Raw genomic sequence first — 17,610 nt, 5'->3', positions numbered from 1 at the left:
CAGTGAGAATTTGTTTCAAAAAAAACAACAGCAAAAAACTGGGTGTCCTTTTGTCTGACTATAGTTTCATACCTTGGAGGTAGAGGCAAGAGACTCAGAAGCTCAGGGCTATCATCAGCTATATAGGGGCTTTAAAACTGGCCTGGCCTATGTGAGACCCTAGCAGACTAGCGCTGTAGCTCAGTGCTGGAAGCTCTGGGTTTGCTCCCTTTGCCTGGAACACCCTTTTCCAGCATGAGCTAAACTTGAGTGAAGCCAGGTTCGTCCTCTTACTGTGATGCATTTTGAGGTCATTGGTTTTGAACCATTCACAGTTTAGATAGAAAGGAGCCCACACTCCTGGCTAACCCACTGGTTCCTTGAACTTGTGTTTCAGGAGATTGGATACACTCACATGAAAGTGGCGGAAGGTGTGAACTCCTTGCTGCAGATGGCTGGGCTCCTGGCCAGGCTGTGTCAGAAGACCATGGCTCCAGTGGCCAGTTGAGATGAAATGAGGAGGGTCCTTGCCACTGAGACACTGATGGTCCAGCTGTCCAGTCGTGGGAGATGTGCCCAAGACATCATAGTACATGCTCACTTCGTTTTTTGTTCTGGGAGAACAGGGTCTCCTGTAGCCCAGGCTGGCTTTGAACCCCTGCTGCTGTGCCCAACCTTGAGAACTGCTGACCCTCCTGCTCCTGCTTCCTGAGTGCTGGGGATGGGACCCGAGCACGCTGGCGGCTGTGTGACTGAGCTCAAGGGTTTCCACTTCTGCTCTTTGATCTGAATTCACCTGCAGGCCTGATATGGGGTGTGTTGGGAAGGTCCCCAACCTCCTCAGTCTCAGGATTTTGACCTGTAATGCTTAACTGCTTGAGGCCTTGAGGAAACCAGCGTCTTGCTTCGGCCTGGTGTCCCCTGCTAGTAAAAACAGTGCCCGCGGCCAGCGAGAGCGCAGTGGGTGAAGTGCTGGCCTGGCACCTGACCACCTGCATGCCATCTCCAGAGCCCATGAGAGGCAGAAGAGAGCTGACACCACAGAGACAGACGTTCTCTGTGCGCAGAGTGCAGTGGCACACACCTTTAGTCCCAGTGCTTGGAGACAGGTAGGAGGATCTCTGCGAGCTCAAGAACTACATAGAGAGACTTGTCTCAATAAAAGATGTCATTTGGGCCCTGCATACATGCACACACAATAATAAGTAAAATTATAAAAATAAATTTAAGAAATGAAGCCAAGTACAGTAGCACACACCATAATTTTTCAAATTAATGTCTATTAGTGATTTTTTTTTTAAGGTTGATTTGTCTGTGTGTGTTGGTGCTTTACCTGTGCACTGTGTGCATGCAGTACCTATGAAGGCCAAAAGAGGGCATTGAGTCCCTTGGGACTGAAGTTGCAGATACTTGTAGACCTCCATATGGGTGCTCGGAATTAAACCCAGGGCCTCTGTAAGAATAACCAGAACACCCTAACCACCTCCCCAGTCCTACAAACCCATAATGCCAAGCACTCGGGCTAAGTTCAGACTAGCTCCTGTTAAAAAGTGAGTCCAGGCCACCCTAAAAAAACATAAGAGCCTCCTGTGTCAGTGTCTAACAATTGGGTTCTAGGTGTTTCTTCTAATATACTAACTTACAGCATTTTTCCTCTCAGAATGAATTTGTGGTGTCCTGAGGAAAGGGACTGAACATGAAGTGCACAGCCCATTCTCTGGACTTCAGGGTCCTTTCTATTAAGTAAGAACCTTGACATAAACCAGGTGGTAGTGGCGGCACACACCTTTAATCCCAGCATTCAGGAGGCAGAGGCAGGTGAATCTCTGTGAATTCGAGGCCAGCCTGGTCTACAGTGTGAGTTCCAAGACAGCCAGGACTGTTACACAGAGAAACCTTGTCTCAAAAGAAAAAAAAAATGTGATCTTCATTTCTGGCAAAGGTCTTTACCAGAGCCTGGTGTGGTGGCACAGACCTATAATCCCAGCACCCATGATGCTGATGCAAAGGATTGCCATGAGTTCAGTGCCAGCCAGGCTGGGTTACAGAGTGTGACTCAGGACAAAAGGGTACTGGCAAGATGGCTTAGCTGGTAAAGGGACCTGTCACACAAACCTGTTGACCTGAGTTTTGTCCCTGGAGCCCTCCTGAAGGTGGAAGGAGCCCCAGCGTCACAGAGCTGGCCTCTGACCATGCCTGCACACACTAAGGGAGATGGCTTGGTGGGTAAGTGATTGCTAGGTTAGCATGAGAACCTAAGTTTGAATCCATAGCACCCAAGTAAAAGCCACCTGAATGGTGGACGCCTATGTTCCTCGTGCTGGCAAATTGGAGACCGGGTACCTGGGGTTCCCTGTCCAGCAAGTCTACCCAATCAGCAAGCTACAAGTTCAATGACAGACACTTGCTCAGAAAACAGGAGTGATGTGTCTAGGGGCTGAGCCTGAACTAGGTTCCGGAGGACCCTAGCTGGGTTCCCAGCACTCAAGGGCAGCTGACAAAGGTCTGTATGAAGGCCCAAGTGCTCTGGTTCCTTCAGAACGCAACTGGCACCCACATGTGATATACCCACAGTGTTCTCAAACCGCAGGCCAGGCGTGCTGCTGCCTTTAGTCTCAGTACCCAGAAGTGGAATCATACGAATCTTAAGGCCAGCCTGATTTATATAGCAAGTTCTCGGCCAGCCAGGGCTACCCAGTGTGCCTATCTTCAAAAACCCAAGAATGGAGAGCAACAGAGGCAGCCGCTCAGCCCTTTGGACATGATAGACAAAGACCGATGTGGCAGGGCCTGCTCTTGAACTCGTGGTTTATTGATGGTTGGTGTGGACCAGTTTTGTTTCCCTATCACTGACTCACAAGGTCTCTGCAGGAATGGGCGATAAATCTGAGCAGACTAGAGCCCACTAAGAACAAGGAGACCCAAGGTTACCCTACACCCCATTCATCTATTAAAGTTAGTTCATGTAATGCTCTCTGAAAGACAGGAAGTCCCCCTGACATTGACACTATTAAATATGGCTCCAACAATAGAAGTTAACCACAGAAACAGGTAACATGACCAGAAACCAACATTCATAAGCAATGTGAGGTTCAAACAAGGAAAAAAGATACAAGGTAGTGATACACCCTGTGATCCCAGCACTAGGGCTGAGGCTGGAAGATTGCAAGCTTGAGACCAATGTGAGTGATTTTGCTGTGCCAAGTTTTAGATGTGGTACTGGGGAAGCAGCTTCCCTCCAGTCCTGGGCCTCCAGTTAGCACAGCCAATGTCCCCAGGCACCTGCTTTGTCCCCAGGAAAGTTCAGGGTCTCCCAGGCTGTGTGTCAGGGTGTTCTGGACCGTCTCCCAAGAGCAGCCACAGCCAGGTCTGAAGCTTGAGCGTTCCTGGCAAGCAGGCTTCAGCAGGCAATGAATGCTTCAAATCACAATTCCCTCTGGCCCTTCAAGAGAGAAGAGAGGAGGCAAAGGTTGGCGCCTGGAGAGGTGTCTCCATCAGTAAAGTACTTCTTACATAAGCGTGAAGACCTGCATTCAACTTCCAGAACCCACATAAAAAGACAGGCATGGCTGGGCGGTGGTGGCGCACGCCTTTCATCCCAGCACTCGGGAGGCAGAGGCAGGCGGATCTCTGTGAGATCGAGGCCAGCCTGGTCTACAAGCGTTAGTTCCAAGACAGGCTCCAAAGCTACAGAGAAACCCTGACTTGAAAAACCAAAAAAAAAAAAAAAAGGAAAAAAGAAAGAAAGGAAAAAAAAGAACCTGTCTCAACAAAACATAAAGGAAAGTTTGCCAGGGGGCTGGAGAGATGGCTCAGCAGTTAAGAGCACAGGCTGATCTTCCTAAGGTCCTGAGTTCAATTTCCAGCAATGACATGGTGGCTCACAACCATCTATGATGAGAACTGGTGCCCTTTCCTGGCCCGCAGACAGAACACTATTCTAAATAAATAAATCTTTAAAAAAAAAAAAAAGCCTGTAAGGATTGCAAACAAAGCTACTATGAACACTGTGAAGAGAGAGAGAGAGAGAGAGAGAGAGAGAGAGAGAGAGAGAGAGAGAGAGAGAGAGGAAAAATAAGCTTGCCAAGTGTGGTAGAAGGTAGGAGGGAGAAGGGAGCAAGACCCAGATCCACTGTCCCTCTCGTCTGTGAATAAATCCAATGCCAGCGCTGGCTGACCGCCAACCTCTCCCGTGCCCTCTGCTAAAGACAAGTCTCTTGCTTCTGCCACCTCCCCACGGCTGCTGTTCCAGGGATGTCCTTCCCAATGAGGAGGAAGAAAATCCTAGTCTCCACCACCCCATCTCAAGTTACAGCCCCGTTCTCCTGGTTGTTCATCACCAAGGCTTCTTACCAGGGAACATAGTACATTTTTGGTTTTGGGATTTTTTTGAGACAGGGTCTTACTCTGTAGACCAGGATGTCCTGGAGCTCAGAGATCTGCCTGCCTGTCTCCTGAGTGCTGGGATTAAAAGTGTGCACCACTATGTCTGGTATATTGAATTTTCTTATCTGTTTTATTGTTTATCTGATTTTTTTTATGGTTTTTTTTTTTTTTGAGACAGAGTCAAGCAGATCTCTGTGAGTTCAAGGCCAGCCTGGTCTACAGAGTTAGTTCTAGGACTGACTAGATAGCTACTGAAAAACCCTATCTTGAAAAACAAAGAAAAAAAAAACAATAACAAAAAAAAATCATCTCCAGTGCCCCGACCATGTATATGCTTCCTCCTATCACCTGGGTAACCCTAACTCTTCTGGGTCCCCCAGTCCCACAGGAAGTGGACCGGTGGACTTCAGTAAGCATCTCCCTTCTAGTATTAATAGCTGATGTGCATGCAGGGGGCTAGTCATGAGTCCGAGGCTCCTCCCTGCACTTGGACCCTTCACTTCTGAGTAGCCACAGGGTGCGGTACCTTCCTTCCGATTGGTTCTCCTCTAGATGTTCTCAGCAGCAGCCACATCCCCGTTCACGTAATCTGGCTCCTCATCTGGGCTCCCTGATGGGGACACGGGTGCACCTACGGATCAGGACGGGTGGTTGGTTGTTCATAGTTCACAGACACACACCACTGCTGGTCCCCAGCCGGCGTGCTCAAGACCCCACAGATGACACAGGGGAGGTGTCATGTTGCACAGGACTCTTGGTGACACAGGCTGTCCCTGCTGTGTTTTCAGAAATTCTCCTGCTTCAAGACTGGGTGACCAGCTCTGGAGGCCACGCTGCTGCCAAGGGGAGTTCTTTGGCCTTGCATACAATGGAGGCTCCACTGTGAAGCTAGCCTGATTGGCTGGAGGGGAACCCACCCAGGCCGACCCTCCTGCTGCCTGCTGGAGTGGATCCCACCACCACCACCCCAGCCTGCACTTGTGGTGGCCTCTGCCCATGGGAGACAGACCCACAGTCCTCCTGGATTCTCTCCACTCTCGGATGGATAGTGAGTTCTGGTAATCCTCAGCGTCCTCGCCACCTGAGGGAGGGGATGGGGACACTGAGTAGGTCCAGGGAGCCAAGGGCCAGCTCCTCCTTTGGGTGAACTTGACCCAAAAGTAGCAGAGACATGGAGAACGCAGGCAAGGCTGAGTCTTGGGAACTCACTTCCTATTCATGAGGGTGAGCCTAGCTCGGGCTGCCAGCCCCTGCCCTGCCTTTCTTGGGGGAGACCACCTTACCGGAGTCCAGGGCGCTGGGCTTGCAGATAAGCACATTCTCGTAGGAGTTGGAGTCATCCTCTGTAATAGAAGGCAGCTGGCAGGGGTCTGCTGGTGGGCCCTACCTGCAAGCCCCATGTCCCTTCCCGCTTCTGCTGCCCCCACAGCCCCACCAAGCTCTCCCCCTGGGCTTCAGGGTCTTTTGCATTCTCTTAGACCAGATGTTTTTGGGGGTGTTGTTGTTGTTTGTTCTGTGTGTCTGCTGGTGCAGATGTGCGTGTCTGTTGTTGTCCGTCTTATTGGTCTTGTTTTGTTTTGAGACAATGTCCCCCTGTGTAGCCCTGCTTGTCCTGGAACTTGCAGTGAAAACTGGGCTGCCCTCGAACTCCCAGAGATCTGAGTGCTGGGGTTAAAGGCCTGTGCCGCCACACCTGGCAGGAGACCTTTCTCACAGGATAAAGATCAGGGGCTGGAGAAATGGCTCAAAGGTTAAGAGCACTGGCTGCTCTTCCACAGGTCCTGAGTTCTAGTCCCAGCAACCACATGGTGGCTCACAACCATCTATAATGCATTTCAGTGACCTCTTCTGGCCTGTAGTGCAGGCATACACTGTATACATAATAAATAAATTTTTTTTTTTTTTGGTTTTTCGAGACAGGGTTTCTCTGTGGCTTTGGAGCCTATCCTGGAACTAGCTCTTGCAGACCAGGCTGGTCTCGAACTCACAGAGATCCGCCTGCCTCTGCCTCCCGAGTGCTGGGATTAAAGGCGTGCGCCACCATCGCCCGGCTAATAAATATTTTTTTTAAAAAAAAGAATAAAGATCAAGCAAAGGCGCTTGCTGAGCTCCTTCCCCAGGACCCACATGGTTAAAGGTCAGCATCGACTCCCACAAGTCGTCCCAAGACTGCCACATGTGTGTCCCCACACCCACGCAATAAACAAATTGTTTTCTTAAAGATGTTTTAAAAAAATAGAAGAGGAAGAGGAGAAGTGGCAGAGAGTGGGGGAAAGAAGAGGACCCCTCAATACACTGCCAGGACCCGCTACAGAGCCAGGTGAGGACCCCGCCCAGAGCCCGGCTCCTCTCCATAGGCTCTGTCCTGATTCCCACCCCCCACCCCCACCCTTGCTCTCTGTAAAGCAGAAGTGACCATGACCAAAGGCTCTGGCATCCTCCATGCCCGCCTGGGCTTATCTGTCATCAGTGCCCATCTGTGTCTGCCCAGCCCCGGTGGAGAAGTGAGCTCAGATGCTCCCACCCACGGCTCCACTTCTGCTTCCTGTCCTGTCCCTTGCTCTCTGCGCTCTGTCCCCATCATGTGCTGACCAGCTTCCTTCCGCCCTACCCACCTCGGCCAGCCTGTAGCATGTCCTCCTCCTCCCTTCACCTCTCGACATCTCTGCAGACCCATCCCGACCTAGGGGCTGCCTCCTCCTCTGCACCTCCCCACCCCAGCCTCCCCCTTACCTTCTGGGGGCTTCTGCGGACATCCCCAGTTGTAGTAGTCTGTGGAGATGGGGTCTCTGGACAAGAAAACAGAGTGCAGGTTGCTGGGCAGGCCTGTCAGGAGGGGGCCATCAGGAAGGGCCAGGAGGGGGTCACCCCTCCAATTCACTATCGATGTTTCCAGAACCCCTGACTACCCTGGGGCTAAGGGACTGTCAGCCTGGCTAGGACACCTTCAACAAGTCCCCACCCACCCATCCCGGGGCCAAAATTCTCCCCATTTATGACATGAGGAGACCCTATTAGGGGTCATTTCTTTTTGGGAGGTGGCCTTGAATCAGATCCTTCTGTCTTAGCCCCCCAAGTTCTGGGATGGCTGGGAGGAGGACCTGCACCCCACCATGGCCCCTCCGTCTATCTATGCATCTATCTCTCTCCTCCCTTCTCTCTTTCCAAGTTTACATTTAGAGTTGGTTCTTTCCTTTTTACCGTGTGGGTCCCGGGGGCGGTGGGGAGGTGAGAGGGGGGTGGAAATTGGGTTGTGGGGCTTGTGAAGTAAATGCCTTCAGTGGTTGAGCTAGGGAGATGAGGGGGGGTAGAAATTGGGTTGTGGGGCTTGTGAAGTAAATGCCTTCAGTGGTTGAGCTAGCTGACTGCCACCTGCCCCCCACCCCCACTATTGTCCCAGACTGATCTCAAACTCTCTAGACCAGGATGACCTCCTTCCCCTGTGCTGGGATTATTACAGCATGAGCCACCACATCTGGTTAACGCAGTGCTGGCGATGAAACCCGGATACTACAAACTGAACCCCACCCCGTTTTTGGATGGAGGGAATCACATCTTGACAGGTAGCCCATGGTGACTGCTTTGTAACTCGCCTTTCACCAGATGGCAGGATGGCTGCCCACCCTACCAGAAGCTCCTCCTTTGAGCGGCCATGGTCACCAGATTGAAAGGCCTTCACTAAATGACTCATAGATAAAGACGGTTGGGACGGGAGACCCAGAAATTCGGGGCGTACAGAGAGCAGGCTTGGATGAGGGCCACTTACACATAGGTCTCATCAGGCTCGTGACTGCTGCCTGGAAGAGGCAGACAGGAAAGTTAAAGACGGGCTAAGCTCCTGGGCTGTGGCCACGCCCTCCCCGCAGAGCTACCCACCTTTGTAGAAGTTCTGGTACCTAAGGGACTCAGGACCTGGAAGAAAGGCTAAGCTGTCTTCCCTCCAGGTCCTGCCCCAGCCCAACCCAGGCTCTGCAGCCCAAGCAAGGGACTAGGGGCTTTGGACGGTCATAGCTTTGTATGCAGTCTGTTAGAAGCGTGTGCCCCTTCCATCAACCCCAGGCTCAGCCCTCCCTAAAAGGCCAGTACTTGCTCCACTGTCCCATCCCCACTCAGGCTCAGCCCTGCCTGGTGTCACTCACCTTCGAGGTGAGAGAACAGCAGCTTGTTCTTCCTGCAAGGATGGGGCAAGGGAGGGCTGAGGCAGCACCCTGGGGAGGGGACGGTCCCCTGGGCCCCCACAGGCCAGGACCAAGACAGTTCTGCAGCTTGGGGACAAGGCTTGGCTGACTGTGCCAGGTGGGGGTCCCTGGGAGGACCATGCACTGCGGAATGTCTCCCTACCTTTCAGACGGCTTGTCCAAAGCTGTGTCCCTCAGGGGTCCTGGCCACACTGGTCTGGCCACTTTAAGAGGGAAGCAGGAACAGGGTATAGGTAGGCACTCACCCAGCTGAGCCTTTGCCCACTACATCAGGCTGGCCTCAGGGCAAGGGACACAGAAGGGACCTTGATTTGGGAAGTCCAAGCCCCAAACCAAACCCAGGAAGCAGCAGGGACTCACAGGAGTAGGTCTGAGCCAGGGTAAAGCTCTGTTCGTTTTCTTGCCTGCAAATACACAAAGGTGTGCTGAGTGGGGCCTTGACATGCCCCAGCCAAGGAACACAGAGAAGAGGGAGGAGCAGAGCCTGGGAAGGTGACTGGATGCCTACAACTGGATTCCTAGCACTAAAGTCAGGAAGGTGATTGGGAATTTGAGGCCAGCCTGGGCTCCAGAGCAAGTTCTATGCTAGCCAGTGCTACAGAATAAGACCCTGTCTCAAACAGAAAAATAAACACGTAAGCTTTACCATGGCCCATGGTGGTCAGAGATGGAAGATTTTGTTTTCAAATCTCTGCGGTTTTTCAGTTGCAAAAGGAAATGAGGAAGTGTGTGAGTGTGTGTGTGTGTTTGTGTGTGTGTGTGACAGTGCCTGTTGGGGTGTGCACGTGAAGTCTGTGCTGTAAGTGTAGGAAGTGTGTGTGGTCAGCCAGGTCCCCTCCCCTCTCGTCTTTTTTTCTGTTTTGCGATGCTGTCTCATTCTGTAGGCCTTACTGTCCTGGAACTCTGTGGACTATATCGACCAGATTAGCTCAGAACACAGAGATCCGCCTGCCTCTGCTTCCTGAGTGCTGAGATGAAAGGGATGTACGACTGTGCCTGCCCCTTGCCTTTTTATTTTATGTTGGGCATTGAACTCAGGACCCTGAGCATACTCAGCAAGCACCGCTGAGCCACATACTCAGCCCTTCTCTGGGGACTCTAGGTACATGCTCTACAGCTGAGTCACAATCTCTTCCCCACCCCCTACACACTTTAAAGTTCTTTTATTTTTTTAATATGCATGGGTATTTTACTGGGTATTTTTCCCACGTGTTTGTCTGTCCACCACATGCATCCTGGTGCCTGAGGAGGTTAGAAGAGAGCATTGGATCTCCTGGAGCCTGAGTTAAAGACTGATTATGTGGGTGTTGGGGATCAAATCCAGTGCTCTTAACCACTGAGCCATCTCTCCAGCCCTGCTTTTCAACTTTAAAAAAAGTTTATTTGTATTTATTATTATTGTTGTTGTTGTTGGTGGTGGTGGTGTGTGTGTGAGTGTGTGTGTGTGTGTGTGTGTGTGTGTGTGTGTGTGTGTGTGGTGTAGTAAGCAGTGTGTGGTGTAGTAAGCAGATGGAGACCAGAGGACATTTTTGGGAGTCCTTAGTCGTCTTCTACCATGGATTCCAGGGATCAAACTCAAGTCACCAGACTTTGGCATCAGTCACTTTTACTTGCTGCACAAATTTTGAGGCAAGGTTTTGTTGAGTTGCCAGGCTGGCCTTGAACTCCCTTGTGGCCCAGGCAGGCTCTGGGGTATCTGGGGTGACAGGAGGTGCCTCTCAAGTGGTTTTTATTTATTTTTTTTTTTTTTTTATTTTTTTTGGTTTTTCGAGGCAGGGTTTCTCTGTGGCTTTGGAGCCTGTCCTGGAACTAGCTCTGTAGACCAGGCTGGTCTCGAACTCACAGAGATCCGCCTGCCTCTGCCTCCCGAGTGCTGGGATTAAAGGCGTGCGCCACCATCGCCCGGCTCAAGTGGTTTTTAGATTCTGCTCCCATTCTGCCTGGTGTCCAGGCTTCTTCCCCGCTACCACGCCCTGTGTTGGCGCATTCCCTCAGACAGCCCTGGATTCTTTCCTCCGATGAATGCTAAGCACCCACTGGAGCCTGCCATGGAACAGACATGAGTGAGGGCAGAAACTGGGCCCCTGGGGGGGTCCCCAAATACACCAAGCTGGGACAACTCACTGGTTCCTCTGCTCGTAGATTTTCTCATTTCTCTTCACCCCTGCAAGAACAGAAATGGCATAGCAAGTGTCCCTGAACTTGGGATGTGTGGTGAGGGAAGCTGAGGGCTGACCACCCCCCCCCTTTGTAATTCCACTAGGCCCTTGGCAAAGTCCCTTGTGGCTGCCTGTCATTGAGATGGTTCATATCAGTCGGGTGTGGTGACACATGCCTGTGATCCCACCACTTAGGAAGCAGAGGCAGGAGGATAGGAACAATTTGAGGCTAGCTTGAGCGGAAGGAAGGAAGGAAGGAAGGAAGGAAGGAAGGAAGGAAGGAAGGAAGGAAGGAAGGAAGGCTGGAGGAAGAAAAAAACAGAGAGAAGACAGAAGAAACAAGGGAGAGAGAAGGAGAGGAAGGAAGGAGGAAGAGAGGCTGGAAGAAGGCTGGGGCAGGGGGTAGGAAGGAAGGAGGGAGGGAGAAGAAGGAAGGAGGGAGGGAGGGAAGGAAGGAAAGGTACTTAATCTCTTTTGTGAGGGGAGGACAGTTTGAAATAGAGGGTGCCACAGGTAGCCGGCCTCCCTTTTCTTCTCCAGAGCAACTCCTGGCCTAAGTGACTGCCCTGGTCTAATAAAACTGGCCTTCACCCACACCCAGTGTCTTCAGGGGCTGAGTAGGGGCCAGCAGCTGGTTCCTGGATGCTCATCCTCCTGTCCCTTCTGTGACAGCCAGGTCCAGCCCCAGAGGCCTCTGGGACAGAATCTCCATGGTACTCCCATCATTCCCTGCCCGTGTGACACTTACCTGGGCGGGAGCAGCGGGCACACAGCCAGGCTGTGGCCCCCAACAGCAGCAGCATTGGTACTGACAATGGCCACAGCAGCTCCAACTTGTCATTCATGTCGGCTTGGGGAGGGGGCTGCAAAGCTGCATTGGAGATCTGTGAGCTAGGGGCTCCCAGCTGCTGCCCTACCCAATGGCTTCAGCTCCTGATCTCTCTGGCTCTTGGCTCCAGCAACAATGTTATGGCCGTCCTTGCTCCAGGATTGACCAACCATGTCTCTCTCCTATGAGACCCTAACCAACACACTGACTACCAGACCATGTGCACTAGAAGATTCTGAGATCACTGGGCAGCACTAAGAAACTGTGGACAAGCCCAAGCACTCATTCCCAATCCCCTGGCCCTGAGAGACAGGCTCCTTAACTCACAACTGGAGAAGCTGAGACTGGGACCCGGCCCCAGCTGCTTTATGGACAGGGCACAAGGGCTTGCATCTGCCATCCCGGCAACGCTGGAGGCCGAAGCAGAATTGCCTGTAGCCTCAGGCCAGCCGGAGACAACTTAGTGTGTCTCAGGTTAGCCTGGGCTAAAGACTAAGATCCAATGTCAGAAACAAAACAAAAATAAGGTGGTGGGGCTGGAGCAATGGCTCAGCACTGAAGAGAGCTCTCCTGCCTTTAATCCCAGCACCCGGGAGGCAGAGGCAGGCGGAGCTCTGAGTTGGAGGCCAGCCTGGTCTATGGAGTGAGTTCCAGAACAGCTGGGGCTACACAGAGAAACCCTGTCTCGAAAAAACCAACCAACCCAGATCCTGCCTGTAGTGTGGGAGCTAGAGGGTGCCTCTCAGAGGAGGGCACCCTGAGACAGCATAGTTCAGGGCTGGGTGCCCGGCGGAGGGACAGGGCTTGAGGACCCGTAGAGTGAGAGAAAGGGGGAGGTGGGGCTGTGGGGGGATGTCTGCACTGAGGAGGCTGTGAACTCCCAGTTAGCCCAGGGCCATGAGAAGGCAGTGGTTGTCCCAGCCTTGAAGCCCTAAATAGTCTGGTGAGTGGGTAGAATACAGCCATCCCTTATGAAACCAGCTAACACAAGTACGAAGAGACTCAGCTTAGAGCATGGACAGGGACACAGTTGAGGGAGCCAGTCAGGGGCATGTGGAGTGATGGTGACAAAGTGGCCGCTCTGTCTGCACTCGGTCCTGCTTCCAGCTAGAGAAGGCGCAGCTCAGTGGTAGAGCCCCTGCCTAGAATCCCCCAGTGAGGGGCTGGTGTGTGGCTCAGTGGTAGAGCCCCTGCCTAGAATCCCCCAGTGAGGGGCTGGGGTGTGGCCTTTGGTTAGAACATTGACTTTGTCTATCAAAGGACATAAACTGAGCATATGGCACATCCCCATAATTCTAGCACTACACGAAACAGAACCAGGGGAGTTAGAGAAATGGCTCAGTGGTTTGTTAAGAGCACTGGTTGTTTTCCAGAGGACCTGAGTTCAGTTCCCAGCAACCACCTGGTAGCTCACAACCATCTCTAGTGGGATATGATACCTCTTTTAGCATAAGGGCGAGCATGCAGATGAAGCACTCATATATAAATCTTTAAAAAAAAATTTGAGTGGTAGTGGCACATGCCTTTAATCCCAGCACTGGGATTGGGAGGAAGAGGCAGATGGATCGCTGTGAGTTCAAGGCCAGCCTGGTTCACAGAGAGTTCCAGGACAGTCATACAGGCTCCAAAACTACACAAAGAAACCCTAACTTGAAAAACAAAAACAAAATAAACAAGGAAAGAAAGAAAGAAAGGAAGGAAGGAAGAAAAAGAAAGAAAGAAAGAACTAATGAACAAGCCAGGAGGACTGGGAGATCAAGGCTAATTCTGGGTACAAAGCACAACCCTATCTATAATTTTTTTTAAAAAGGAGAGATGTACACACACACACGGAGGGGGAGACAGAGAGGAGGCAGAGGGGGAAATATGAAAGAGTAATAGCGGGAGGGTGGGGAGAAGAGAGAATTGGAGCATGGTATCTTGCTCCTATATGCCTGTAACCCAGCACTTGGGAAGCAGAGGCTCAGGAGTTCAAGGTCATCCTTGGTTACACAGTGGCCAGCTTGGGCTACAAGACACTCTCTCAAGGAAAAAAACGAGGAGGATGAGGAGACTTGGACATAGCACAAGCAGGCTCCCTATAACTCAGTGGTTGCTCACCTCAGTCCACTTGGGACCCCAAGAGCAAGCCCGTATTTTTGGATTGGCATTCACGGTCCCAGGAGCTGGCCTGCTGGCTTCTGTTTCCTCTTCAAGACCCCATGCCTTTGGAAGGAGGACCATGCTCTGTCCAAGAGGCTTTGGTTACCAGAGAGCCAGCTGGCTTCTAGGCCTGTCGTCCAGGGATGAGCGGGACTCCAGAAGTCCTCAGCCCTGGGGTGGTGTGGCTCAGATCATCTCTATGCTAAAGCCTGCCACCCAGGGAAATGACGTGTGGCCTCTGCACATGTCACATGAGGCCTGTCATGGAGATGATGACTGTAGAGCAGGGTCAGTCATGTGGGTTGTTTCCACCTAGATTCTTGTCATAGTCACCGTTGTGGCCATGTGTCATGGGAAGGGACTGTCAGTACAAAGACTGAGGGGATGTAGTATCCCAGCTGGTGATGTCGAGAGGCACAGCCTGGATGCCCTCCACTGACCCCAGTGGGGTCTGAGGGACTAAACCTTGTGAAGACTGTGAGAACCTAATGAAGCAGATGACAGGCCTAGAGGAGCAGGCTTGCTCTCCTAGCTGCTGAGGAGGCCGTGGCAGGAGGGCATCCAACCCTCACCCTGTCTTTGTGGGCACCAGGCATGAATGTGGTACACATATGTACATGCAAGCAAAACACTCACACACATACATTTTGTCTTTGAGACAGGAAGTCACTGTGAAGCCCTGGCTGGTCTGAAACTCACTGTGTAGTCCAGGCTGGCCCAGAACTCAAAGAGACTGGCCTGCCTCTGCCTCCCAAGGGCTGAGATTATAGCGGGCACCATCATGTGCCAACTTACATGAAAATTTTAAAGTTAACTAAAAAGGTTGCTGGAGGAGAGAAGTTCCTCATGGTAAGGTGCCCACGCTCCTGTAGGTTAACCCCTCACATCCTGAAAGCAAACCTAATGGAACTCACCAGGCTACCACCAGACCCCACCCTGCTGGAAGAAGACCATGATATCAGAAGGGGGTTGGTTGGGAAGAGGGCAAGCAACCAATGAGAATGGGGTGGACAAGAGAGGTGACCGGGTGAATACAGTCAAGATGCATCCTTTACATATATGGAAAAGCCACAGCCTATCATTATGCATAATCAGTACATGGTAAGGAAAAGGCGGAGTGGAGGCTGGTGAGCTAGCTTGGGTAAAATGTGCTTTTCTCAGAGTCTCAGCTTGATTCCCAGGACCCACACAATGGTGAGACCTCACTCCTGCAAGGTGTTCTCTGCCCTACACCATAGCACGTATCTGTCCATCCATCCATCCAGTAATTAAAAATGTGTTAGAATAGTAAGAAACAAAACAAAAAGAGCAGGTGCGAGCGCGTGAGGCGCTTCCCTGACAGGGTCTGGGACCTGCTTCTCAGTTGGGAATTCGCCTGAGCCCAACTGTTTTCTTCCCAGGGGGCAAACGGGAGGCTCAGAGAGGTATGTACTTCGCCAGAAAGAAACAGAGTTAAAGAGGCAGTGACGGAAGTCCAGAGCGGGCCCCCTGAGTTCCCGCCATTCCATGTGCTCATTCGCGCTCTCTACCCGGGATGTCAGCAGGCCAGCTGAGGGTGGAGGGGACAACAGGTTGGGGCTGCAGGAGGGGCAGCTTGCAGTCACACAAGGCCCCAAGGGGCCAAGCAGGGCTGGCTGCGGGTGTGCCGGGGACTGCCACAGCCCTGTGGTTCTGTGGGCCAAAATAGCTCAAAGGGAAGTGGGCAGTTTTCATATGAACAAGGTTTGCACAGGGCTGGTCTCTAACCTCGGAGCCTCCAGCCTCAACGGTCCTTAGTGATAGCTCTGCCCATGGCTCACCCTTCAGGGAACAAGAGGCCACAAGGGTTGGCTTAGCTGAGGATTGCAACCAATCGCACAGACCTGGGATGGCTGTAGCTGTGTTCATGAGCTACTCTGGGGCCTGTGGTCTTGGCTGAATGTCTGTGGTTTGTTCCTCTGAGACAGGGTCTCAGTACGGAGTACAGGCTGGCCTTGAACTCACTGTCCTCCCTCCTTAGCATCCCTCGGGCTGTGATTACAGCAGTGTACCACAATCCCCACCTGGCTGGACCAAGTACCTGGGGCTTCAAATAGGTGGAGAGAGGGCTCTGAAAAACCTATCGAAGGCCAAACGTCCAGGTGAGTTGTACATGTGTTTGTGGGTATAGCCATGTGCAGAGGTCTGGTGGGCCCTTTTCCAGGTGGTGGTGGTGGTGGTGGTGGAGATTGGCTAGAGGAACCTGGCCAACCCGGGCTACCTATTCACAGAGCCAAACAGAGCCCGCCAACTCTACAGGGGCTATCCGTCAACAGGTATGAAGTTGGGTCAGGACTGGTTGGATGAGGGACAGCAACTTCCTCCTGGCTGAGACAGGGCCTGGGCACAGTTCCCCAGAGCATCCCAGATTCACCCACAGGCCTGGGGTATTAACCCTTTACAGATGGGAGAAACCGAGTTTATCTCTTGGTTTTGGCTGGCCTTCCCCAGTCACTGGTAATACCAGAACCATCCTGGGGGCCTCCTGGGGTCTCACAGGCTCGGGGTTCGGGAAGAAAATGATATCTGGAGCCCCTGAAACAGGCTGTCCCTAAGGGGCCACAGCACCAGGCCAGGGCTATCAGATGTCTCAGCCACCGCTCAGTCCATAGCTAAGGGTCTTCAGTATGGTGCAGAAAACACCTGCTCAGCTGGGCACCCCTGGGAAATGCTTACCTGAGAGTGGGGGTTCCTCACCATGGCCAACCCATCCTGTGCCGGCACACCTGCCCAAGCTGATGCCAACACCACAGACTCTGGCGGGCAGCAGGCAAGGCCGTTGGCTTCCTGTCACTACTGAATCATCCGCGCACATCCGCCTCAGCCGGACTGCTCAACTGGCTAGTGACAGAGTGGGCGGGGCAGAGACAGAGAAAGATACAGAGATAGAGAGCGAGGAGTGGGGCATGGTGGTGTGTGCCTTCAAATGCCTGTACCTGGGAGGCAGAAGCAGGCAGATCTCTGAGAGTATGAGGCGTCTGTTCTACATAGTGAGTTCCAGCCAGGGATGCTGCACGGTGAGACCTTGTCTTAAAAAAACAAAACCAAAAAGAAACATAAAGGCAGGCCAGGAAGATGGCTCACTGGGTAACTGCACTTGCCACTAAGCTGACACCCTGAGTTCTAGCACCAGGAACTACATGGCGGGAGAGGACAAACGGATACCTGCTCATTGTCCTCTGACACACACACTCAGGTTGGGGACGGATACCTGCTCATTGTCCTCTGGCACACACACACACACACACACACACACACACACACACACACACACACACGTCTGTTATGAAATGCATGTTTGCCTCCCGCTGACATCCATAAAGTGAAGGTATAAGTCCCAAAGTGATCATCTTAGGTGGAGCTGTGAGAGGTGGTGGTCAGGTTTAAACAAGGTCATGGTCCATGATGGGATCCATATCCTTACACAAAGAAGGGGAAACACCAGTTCTCTCTCTCTCCAATATATATGCAAGACACAGCAAGAAAGTGGCCATCTAAGCAGAAGAGCCATCAGCCACTGAACCTGCCAGGACCTTGATTTTGGGATTCTCAGCCTCACAACTGTGAGAAGGAAACATTCATTGTTTAAGCTGGAGCTGGTGGTGTTTTTGTTAAAGTGACTGCTGCAGCCTGAGACAGAGTCCTTGTTGACTTGGAGCTACACGACATGGGAGACCCCTCTGAAAGAGTCCCTGTGGTAGCACACCCACTGATAGACAAAACGGAGGACAGCATTGTAAGCTCATTGTGAATGTCGCCGTTGGTGGCCGAGTGCTAGTGTTTACAAGATCTCAAAAATCTGCCTAGCAATGTGTTCCAATAGTTGGGAAGAGAAAGGGGATCAGTGAGAGGGGGAGGGGCGAAGGTTATATGGTCAAAGTACATTATATACATGTAA

General features: G+C 52.0%; 2 protein-coding genes across 2 annotated transcripts in view; one reads left to right on the top strand and one right to left on the bottom strand.

The window, feature by feature from the left end:
• The window catches only part of Rfc2 (replication factor C subunit 2), a 15,592-nt gene extending 14,375 nt beyond the window's left edge, over positions 1 to 1,217 (top strand). Inside the window, exon 11 of the mRNA XM_005344656.2 lies at positions 377 to 1,217. Coding sequence (XP_005344713.1) covers positions 377 to 487 — 111 coding nt within the window. The 3' untranslated portion in view covers positions 488 to 1,217. The remainder of the gene's footprint in view (positions 1 to 376) is intronic.
• A 1,560-nt stretch (positions 1,218 to 2,777) lies between these two features.
• Positions 2,778 to 16,589, bottom strand: Lat2 (linker for activation of T cells family member 2). Its single transcript, XM_013350596.2, has 13 exons — positions 16,389 to 16,589; positions 11,472 to 11,594; positions 10,689 to 10,728; positions 8,925 to 8,968; positions 8,707 to 8,767; positions 8,505 to 8,536; positions 8,242 to 8,277; positions 8,132 to 8,162; positions 7,099 to 7,154; positions 5,649 to 5,708; positions 5,375 to 5,446; positions 4,892 to 4,996; positions 2,778 to 3,421 (listed from the first exon to the last, which is right to left on the bottom strand). The coding sequence occupies exons 1-12, from the start codon at positions 16,525 to 16,527 to the stop codon at positions 4,914 to 4,916; spliced, it is 777 nt and encodes a 258-aa protein (XP_013206050.2). The 5' UTR covers positions 16,528 to 16,589; the 3' UTR covers positions 2,778 to 3,421; positions 4,892 to 4,913.
• Between the last annotated feature and the right edge of the window lie 1,021 nt (positions 16,590 to 17,610).

This window comes from Microtus ochrogaster, chromosome 2 (assembly GCF_000317375.1).
Source record: "Microtus ochrogaster isolate Prairie Vole_2 chromosome 2, MicOch1.0, whole genome shotgun sequence".
NCBI classification, from domain to species: domain Eukaryota; kingdom Metazoa; phylum Chordata; class Mammalia; order Rodentia; family Cricetidae; genus Microtus; species Microtus ochrogaster.
The sequence above is the reverse complement of the archived record's forward strand: the minus strand, read 5'-3'. Positions and strand labels throughout refer to the sequence as shown.